Raw genomic sequence first — 10,068 nt, 5'->3', positions numbered from 1 at the left:
TGATTTCAAAATTGCTAGAGATACATTTCTTAAGATCAAGGCAACTTGATGCCATAATAATATATTTCTTTACAATTAAACCATATCATCAATGATGAATCAATTCAACCCTCTTATTGGAAAACCCCTAATGCCTAAACAATGATTTTTTTTTTTTTTTTTCCCTTCCAATTGTGAACAAAAGTACTAACAAGATGAAATTAATCATAAATGACGATGTAGCTCTAGCTAACAAGAGCGGCATATAAGAGTTGATTCCAAGTGTCGGGCAGGCCAGGAAGGCACCAGTGGCTGCAGTCGGTGATGCCACCATGCTCGCCGCTATAGTCGGACGGGTGTGCGTCTATGCGATATTGCGAGAGAGTGGTGACATCAAGTAAATATACAGGCTTCTTAATCCGACTTAGGACTTTGTTGACCACCACCGCGGCCATGGGTATGCCGGCTGGGTAGCTTGCGCCGAAGTATGGCTGCATTTCTCCATCACATGACCTTGATGGCTGGTTCCAGTCCTTTCCCCTGGTTTCAGTTTTCCATCAGTAACCTAAAATCAATTAAACCAGAGAGGAGGTTTGGAGATTAAGCGATTTGCTTACTCATAATGGGTGGGAGAAATGCCCTGAAAGAAGACTTTGGTTTTGGAAGGGTCAACGTTGATGTTGACCCACCTCGCCCATGTGGTCAGCCCTTTATAATATGCAATCAGACGGTTCATATCCTTGTACAGCTTATTCCCCTCTTGCACGTAATCCCATCTGTACAAATGCAACACTCTCCGTCAGATCTAGCGATGAAACCTTAATCACACCCAGTGGTATGATAGAGATAAAAAAATCTTACGGCTGTGTTCTTCCGGTGTGGGTCCACCAGTGCCACGTGTTGAAGATCAGCATGTCCATGCCCTTCCATGCATTACCGCTTTGGATTGAGTCAAGCTTCAATACTCGCCCCACGTTTTCCCTCACCAAATCCACTAGGTAGGTTGTACGGTACAGCATCAACTTCACCCCATAGTCCTGACCAATTCACCAAAATTGAAAAAAAAAAAAAAAAAAAAAGTTATGATTTCGATGATCATCAAAGAGCCAAGCCAGTGTTGGACGGTACATGGGTCCACAAAGCTATGGCAAACAAGAAAAGTCAACATCGAGACCAAAATGATAACGTATAAAATAAAAAAAGATAATGAAAATATTTTTTTGTCTTATTTTTAATTTTTGACTTTTTAAAAGAAGTTTGAATGCACCGAATGAAAGAAGCGGGCATTTGGTGTATGATTATAAATCGGGCTGAAAATTGTCTGAAAAGCATTCCAAATCTTAATTTGAAAACAAAGGTAACTTTTCCAACAGTTAAAAAAAAAAATTACTATAAGATCCGGTGATGCATACGGGCAGACAAGTGAAAAGGGCTCGGCACCAATCACGCCCCAACACACATTTGATAAAGACCAATTCCAGCCCACAAGCGGCAACCTCATGTGATCCTCTTCACTCCCTGTTCCCAAGCTCTTACGGCTTCTCCTTTTGACCTTTTCCTAGTTTAAACCTCCTCCTTTCTCAAAATAAACAGTGCCTGAATTTTCTGGTTGCGGTGGGTGTTATTCATGATGCGTCTTACGGGACAGTGGTGGAGTGGAAGGAGCAAAGTTGGGCCGAAAATCAAAGCAAAATTGGGGGGGACAGAGAAAGGGACATGGCATGCATGCACTGGAGAAGGGCAATGATTTGACAAAATTATTAAGGAAAAGAAAGGGGGAGGAAATAATGAGGAGAAGCAAAGCAAACCTCAAATGTGAGTGAAGAAAGAGGCCCGCTCTTCATCAGAGAGGTCCTGGCGTTGGGTACCGATGAGTGTATCATACATGATAGAGACTGCCACTGGTTGAAACTCAGCGAGTCTCCCACAAACATTATCCTCTTCCCCCTCCACCTCTCCAAGAAATCCAGCCCATTAAACCTGCAAGAAAAAAAAATTTGTTAAATTAAGAAGGAAGTTTGTAAAAGAAAGAGAAAGAGAAGGAGAGATGAGAAGTAAGTACCTTGGTAAGTTGCAGGAAAGGGGCTGCCACCTATATTTGAGGTACTGTTTATCAGGTCTGCCATACTTGATGCAGTCAAATTCTGGATCTATGAAGGGGCAGCTTGAAGAATCATAGAGAGGATAAGAAGAGTCATAGACCCATTTACCTCTAAAGAAATTGCACCTACCAGCAAGCTCTCTAGCTCTGGAGAGCCTGGTAGTGTTTGCATTACTGAAATTCTCCCCTTCGGTTTGGTGCCAAAGCAGAAACAACAGTAAAGAGAGGAACATGGGTTTGAACAACAGACCCATCTTGGATTTCGATCCAGAATTTTAGACTGAAGAAAAGCTCTCTGAGATATGCGTATATATATATAATGAATTCTAGAGAGAGAAACAAGGGAGGAGTGAGAGGGAATCACATGGTCTGTGTATTTAGTATTTTTAGTTTTATGACTTTTTTTTTCTTGACCTTATTTTTTTTTTTTTTTTTCAATCTTGGATGGATTCGTTTTACTGTAGCATGTGGGGTTGGATCCTCCTCTGCTTTTTTGTTTTGAAAAATGAAAATTCATCATTCATGTTGGTTTTTGATTCTAAAACAATGGAAAAAAAAGGGAATTTAGTCTTCAAAAGTTGGGCATCGGTGGATTGAGTGGTTGGTGATTCAATACCATTTTTCAAAGGAGATGATTACCACATCTCGCCTTTCTACTTACGCTTATTCTTCCCCTCTCCCTTTCTTTATCTTGCATGTTTCCCTTTTCTTTCATTCCCTCATGATCTCACATTTCAATTTTGAAATCCAATCCACTAAAATTTGTCCCCTTTTGGGATTTTTCCAATGATTTAACAAAGTTTTATTCACATATTTTAAAAAAATACATTGCGTGATATAGATATAATTCGATATTTCGACATGTGATTCACTGTCATCAGACAAAAAGAGATATTTAATAAATAAACATTCAAATTACATAGAAGTGACTCAAATCTACGATTTCTTATTAAATCAAGTTCTGATACCGTATTGAATTATCAATTTTCTTAAAAATTTAAGTTTACAATTTTTCCAATATCCTCTCTCAAATCTAAAGAGAAAAACAAAATTTGAATTCATATTTAACAAACAAATAAAAAAAATACAAATGGTAGAGAGGAAGGTAAATTGAACCTTGAACATCTAGTTAAACCAAAATTTGATAATATATTGAATTATCAATTTTTCTAAAAATTTAAATCAATCCAATATCAATCAGGGTTTTGATTTGTGTTCATTTTCTCTATTTTGATTCTTATACGCACGAAACATGTTTTTTCATTCCTATATATATGAAACATGTTTTTAAAAAATATGCTTAAATAAATGTCAATAGTCTCATAAATTTGTTGAAAAGCACTTTACCATTTTTGACATTATATGTTGCTGATGAATTTATTTCTTAAAGCTAAAGGTGGTGGGAATTAATTAATTTTTTTAAAAAAAAAATTTAATTTATTCAACCTTACATCATATAAAAGCATTTGCTTTATAAAGATGCTTGCTACTTAAGATGTGGGGAAAGATTGTTTCCCCTTATCTCTCTAATGAATTTAATTCATGGGCATGTGGTATAAAAACTTTATTATAAGATTATAATACACTAATAAATTCATTCAAGTAAATACTTGAACTAAGTTGAAGTTTTTGTGTCACTATTCAAACATGATGGAATCAAATGACAAAATTAAATCCAATTCAGTAAGCTACATTTTGAAATTGAGGAATCTATCAAGTACAGAGGTTCAAAAATCAAGGGCCGACCATGGCATTAATTAATATAGGATCACCCATTTCACATAGGTCGAATGAATTTTAGGGGGGCCACATGGCCAATGTGTGGAGTCAAAGTGTAAGGACAAAGCTAAATTACAACATTCAGGAGTCTAATCCGGTACTTTTATCGTATGTGTTAGCAAGATTATTAAATTAAAAAATTAATTAATTAATTAATTAATGACAATGGTCCATGTGGGTCGATGAATTCGGGGTTTAGGTCGATCCTGTGCAGTTGAGTACAGACCGAATGGAATTGTGGAATTTGTTTGATTAATTGATTATTAAAAGGAGTTGGAATGGATCAAGTTGATGGGATCGAACATAAGACCAAAGTTAATTGTATTATATAAACATATGATTAATATATGTGTTTTATGATATGAAATATTGTTTTTGTAAAGAAAATATTTAAACTTTGTGGATCTTTTATTTGTCGGAAAGTATATGAGTGCAAGAAAATTAAGAATTGTTTTCTAAGAAAATATCTTTTTATTTGTTTTTATTTTTTTTTTGAAAATTATTTTAGAAATTAATTATATAAATATAGAGAATAATTTAATGTGAAATACTGCATATAAAAAGTCATTTTTAAATATATTTAAAAAATATAAAAGACATTTTAAAAATATTACTGATTTTCAAATAAATTGTTATTCTATAAAATATCAAAGAACATTTTTAAACAAAATTATTTTTCAAAATATTTGTCAGACAAGTTTGAACATCTTTGGTAATTGTTTTAAAAAATAATTATAAAAAACAATTTTTAAAAACTGTTTTTTTTTATGTTTTGTAAAACAAAAATTCATTTACAAACCTAAAATATTTTTAATCCATTTTTAATATTTTTTAATATATTTTAAAAATAATTTTATATCTAATATTTTATTTTTAATCATTTTACATGTTTATATAATTATTTTTTAAAACAGTCCTTAAAAATATAATAGAAAAAATTAAAAAATGTTATTTAAAAACATTATATTTTTTTATTCTTATAAATGAAAAATAAAAAATAAATTTTTTTTGTTTAATGTACTTTCTTGATTTATTTATTTTGAAAAATAAAAAATCATTTTTCAAAATGGTTACCAAACAAATCTTAAAACAATATTTTATCAATTTTTTCTTAAAAAAAAAAAAAGGGGTACATTTTCAAGAATTTAATTTTTTTTTCTTTTTTAAAAAGGTTAGAAACTGTTTTTTTTTTTCCTTGAAGAAAGTACATATTTCTTCCAAGGTATATATTAGACAATTTTTAAATATTCCAAGGTTTCAAATCAATCTTATCTATAAACTATTCCAAGGTATTTATTAGACAAATTTTAAATATTCAAGTCTTTGAACTTCCTTTTCATTTTATTTTATTTTTCAATAATTGAGCATTTATTGCTCTCTCATTAAGGGGGTAAGGCTAAGTTAGACTAACCAAATATTTTTTTAAACACTCTCTCTTGAATACTTTAAAATTTCAAATAAAAAAAATGTATATTAGCTGTCATTGACGGTAAGAAAAGTTCGAAAAGCACATCTTTTTTTTTATTCACTAAATTAAAAAGTTTGTTTTCAAAAATGGAAAATTTTAAAAAATTTAAAGGAAAATGACTTTATGAAATGATTTGTCATAATATTTTTAAATTATAAACCAAAAGACTTGTACAAACTGAAGGATATGGAAGAGATATAAGGGGATGAAGGTGATGGTGGGATCAAAGGAAGGAAAGGCAATCATGTGGGTGGGATAGGATTAGATGGATGGCCGACAAGTGGTGGACAGTGCCACTAACGCTCACCATCTGCCATGTGCGCTGAACCAGGCCGGCCAAATACTTTCCTCTCTGGTGTGATTTGTCGTCCTGTAGGGTTATTGTACAAGTTGATGAAATGTTGTTAAAATTAGGACGATGACTGACTGCGACCGCCCCAATTCCTCTTCTTATCTGAGCAATATGTTGCCCATTTCATCCACAGTGGTGATTAGATAGAAGCCTGAAAACTTGAGACAAATGTGAAAGCCATTCCACGCAACTCTACAGCCTAATGCGTTTACTTAAACTTTAAGAACAAAAATGTACTTTTTTAGTAACACCATGAAGGCACCATCTTCTACATCTTATTTATACCAAGTTTGATCCCATATCGTGGATCTTCATGTAACATTCTTGGTTAAGAAATTAGAAAAAAAAGAACCACATAGATTTGACGTGGTTCGATAGATTACTTACGTCCACGAAAATAAGAAAAAAAAATTTCATTATATATCAAATTAGAGTTATATAAAAAATATTTATATTAACTCTCAAATAATAAAATTTCAAAAATACCTTTAAATCATGCCGTGGAAGGTAACCCTCGTACCCTCAACCTATCGTTTGTCTTTAACAATAAAATTTTAAACATGAATGACAAATGTTGTCATTTCACTGCAACAACATTTGTCCATTTTTCTTTATATATGTCTTTTTCTCTATACGAGTCACATATTGTAATATATACTTTAAGCATTAGACCTATTGTTTTCTACCTAATGATCCCATCCTTTTATGCCTTGATTTGTAACCCCATAAGTTAAATGTTACCTCATATACTTTCTTCAATCGCGGTGTCTAAAAAGTTTGGCAGGCGCCCATATAAAATATTCCATATTATAAATACATATTCAATTTAGAAAATTGGGTCCCGGAGCAATTATAAAGGTTGACCAAAGGAGCTTTAAAAAATCCTCTGGGGCATGCCCATGGATTCTCTTTAGCATTAAATGGTTTCACTTTAGTAAATCAAACCTCCATTTGTGTCTTCAAGCGGCCGTCCCCAAACAAAAGCAAGTCGAGGCAAAAGGTGAAAAAAAAAAAAAAAAAAGTTGCCCTGTGAAGATATTCATTTTTTTTCACGGGATTTGAAGTAGTCCCCAACCATAAGCGACTTAATGGAAGAAACAATGAGTTGAGTATTTGGGTGTCCACGTCCCAATGGAATCAGAGTCCAAGAAAAAACCTCTACACAAAAAGACTAACAAATAGTGCGTTACAAGGCTGCCAATTATGACCCCATTCCATATATGGTTTCTTTCAATGCTCCCTCAATTCACATGATTGCCCACATTATGGTGGCCCCATTTGACACCCATTGAACCATTTGTCACCGATGTTGAAGGCTTTTCAAGGCTTTGGAAAAATGGGCTTATTATTAATTCTTGAGTTTGGTTTGTTGATTAAGATATACACATAGAAACTTGGACATGGTTATTAATTACTTGTCTTCAAATCAACCATTTCATTATTGGAAAACTGTTTCATCTCTATACTCATTTTTAAATGCATGGGCCCAAAGACTAGCCAGCTAGTGAGCGAGATGCAATGTCCCCAATTAACTCAGAAAGCTCATCATTTGGGTCAAGTTGAAACTTCATTTATTCTTGAAGTTAACATTTTTTTAAGAAGAAATTTTCAAAAGTAAAAGTAAATTCTCAATACTTCCTATTCAAAAAACGTGTTGGTAGTGTGAATTGGAGAAGAATAATAATCCAATTATGCCCTACAACTCAAAAGTAGTAAATATTATAGACATCATGTGATTCATCCATTGTATCAAACAACCCAACCCCCACGTTTTGGTTCAAAGAAAAACGAAAGCCATGAAAAAAGCTGTTGAATTAGGGCCGGCTTGCAAGTCTTGGTCAGATCTTGCCAGCTAAAACCACAGCCATCACCCAATAGATGGGCCTTTGTTCTAGATGGCTGGTTCCCTAGGGTTTTCATCATGTTGTGAGTGATTGGCTGATTGTTCTTATAACATATCTAATACCCAAGTTGATGGATTGGGAAGAATAAAAGAATTTGGGATCTTCAAAGTCAAGTTAAGGGCATGCAGCTTTCAAATTGGGGTAGCTGGGTTTGGAATAAATGAGCCGTATCTTCAAAAGGGTGCGCCCCACTTTGAGTAGTCATCATAGAAGTTGCTTATTCAATAAGGAAACATACTTCCATTTGCCTTCCTTCCCATGAATTAATTTGAAATATGGGGCGTGTCCCTCCTCAAATTATGGTTGCATGCTTTCATGATATGAACTTGGATGCATTTACCTAACTAATAATTAAATAAAGGCATGCAGTTTTGGAGAGGTAATTTATTGTGGATTTGTTGGACAATGATTTGCAGGTTTGAGTAGTTCCAAAGCATGAAAGCTCATCAGATAAGCTCAACCGGGTCAGGGATTAGGTTTCATTACGTATGCCATTTTGGTGGTTTCCGGCAAGTTGTTGATAGTGATTTGTAGCTTTTTTTTAATTAATTGAAATATAAAAATCTTCGTCACCCTTTTAAGAGGAAGAATAAACTTTATCAAAAGAGCTTAAAATATTTTAAAATAAGAAGGTTGGAGAGTTATAAACTCCAATGAGATTATGAGCATCTTTGAGAATGATTTTGAAAAGGGCTAAAAACTTTTTTTGATATTTAGAATTGATTCATGGAGAAGTGATTTTTCTAGGACTCAAAGCAAAATTTTATAAGATGATTTTTAAAAAAATACATAAAATTCATTTAAAAATTAATATATATTGGAGGATTAAAAGTGTTTAATACATGAAAGTATTAGGGGTGAACCTTGGATGAGTTGATCTAACTTAATTGTAATGCAACCCGATATTTGGATGGACTTAGATAATTATTTTTAATATTCGGATTGGATTTGAGTTAAGTTTTTTCTACTCGAACTTATCAATTTGGGTTGGGTTTGAACTAAGATTTGAATAGCTTGAACTTGATTTAATGATTTTATAATATTTATAATGTATATTATTCTATATTAATAATATTCATTTTCTTTTCAAAAATTAAAAAAAAAATCAAATTATATATATCATATATTTTAGAAAGATATATAAGTTTATTTTTTACATTTTTGTTGCTATTTTGAAATTTTTGTTCTATTTCTTATTTAAATTTTTATATAAATGTATAAAAAAAAGTTTTTAAAACATAATATAGATGTATTTTGAATTATGCAACCTCATCAATTCAACCAATCCAAATATAATCTGACCAACCTGAACTTAAAAAAATGAGGTTGAGTTTTCTTGAATTGAGTATTTTGGGCTAGAAATTGAATCAAGTTGGGATTGGGTTTGTTTTTTTAATTTGGATCAAGTTTGGGTTAGCCATTAACCTGATTAACCCGAACAACCCACCTAGGTTACAACCCTAAAAGGTATTCATTTTACATATTAACAAAAATGTTACATGTTAAAAGCACTTTTATCATAAGTAGCCCTGTTAAAAGCACTCCAAAGATGACCCATGGAATTCTTTGCGTGGACACAACTCTTTCTCAAGGAAGAAAAAAATATAAATCCGTAATCTCTACCCAATGATGCCTAAATGATATAGACTATGCCATCTTTGAGCTTAAAATGCTGACCAGAAAAATTGTGTCAATTATTGTCACAGTGGAAAGCTAAATTGGGTGCTTAGCTAGCTGTAGACAATTTATCATCACAACAGCAACCACAACTGAGACGTGGCAGTGACAGATCCACCGGTGCCAAAATGTCGAATCATGAGTCAGCCCATGTCTGTTGGAGCCCAGCGCCACGGAACGGGGCCAATCTACATGACTCACTTGTGCTACGTTCTCGAATCTAGTCTATATTATGACATATCATAAAACTGTGGAAGAAACGCGAATAGGCCCACTCAGTTTCAGAATCCGCCATAAATTTGGATGGTGACTGTGCATGGACATCTTTTCCTATGAGTTATGGTTCTTGATCCACAGCAAAGCAATAATGGAACCATTCAAATCATTATCAAGATGCCTAACACTTACACGGCAAAAGAGGATAGAATTTCAAACATTGAAGTTTATGATACTGATTCAAATCATTCGGATATCAAGGGTTCCTGTGCTAGCTGTTGGAATGTGGTGAAACATACTCAGTACTAACTCATCATACGGTAGCAGTGAGGTGCTACACATAACCAATAGGAGGCTTCCCTGATGGAGCTTCAGAATTTGTATGTCCTAATTTAATAGTCTAAGGGGCAAGGACAAAATAATCGGTAAATGTCAGCGGAATTTAAATATACAATGGAAGGACGTATGCTGGGAGGGAAAATAGCTGATTTTACTGGAAAGAAGGGAAAAATGTGTTTTAGAAAGCTTGGCCCACGTTGCACTAAGTCAGTCTCTCCCAGTCCTCCAGCTTCTTCCTTCATCCAAGGACAGA

At 33.4% G+C, this 10,068-nt stretch overlaps 1 protein-coding gene across 1 annotated transcript; it reads right to left on the bottom strand.

Moving 5' to 3' along the window:
* Positions 1-2,634, bottom strand: LOC100255693 (protein trichome birefringence-like 39). Its single transcript, XM_002279821.4, has 5 exons — positions 2,042-2,634; positions 1,788-1,959; positions 841-1,016; positions 597-755; positions 1-519 (listed from the first exon to the last, which is right to left on the bottom strand). The coding sequence occupies exons 1-5, from the start codon at positions 2,332-2,334 to the stop codon at positions 225-227; spliced, it is 1,095 nt and encodes a 364-aa protein (XP_002279857.1). The 5' UTR covers positions 2,335-2,634; the 3' UTR covers positions 1-224.
* Between the last annotated feature and the right edge of the window lie 7,434 nt (positions 2,635-10,068).

The sequence above is a fragment of the Vitis vinifera genome, chromosome 12 (genome assembly GCF_030704535.1).
Source record: "Vitis vinifera cultivar Pinot Noir 40024 chromosome 12, ASM3070453v1".
Lineage (NCBI taxonomy): Eukaryota > Viridiplantae > Streptophyta > Magnoliopsida > Vitales > Vitaceae > Vitis > Vitis vinifera.
The sequence above is the reverse complement of the archived record's forward strand: the minus strand, read 5'-3'. Positions and strand labels throughout refer to the sequence as shown.

Bases quoted from the DNA above. Each gene is read 5' to 3' on its own strand.
- LOC100255693 (XM_002279821.4), bottom strand. From the start codon at position 2,334: ATGGGTCTGTTGTTCAAACCCATGTTCCTCTCTTTACTGTTGTTTCTG. The intron at 1,960-2,041 runs GTACTTACTTCT...TTTTTCTTGCAG, and splicing joins CTTTCCTGCAACTTACCAAG to GTTTAATGGGCTGGATTTCT. The intron at 1,017-1,787 runs GTTTGCTTTGCT...TGAATTGGTCAG, and splicing joins TTTCTTCACTCACATTTGAG to GACTATGGGGTGAAGTTGAT.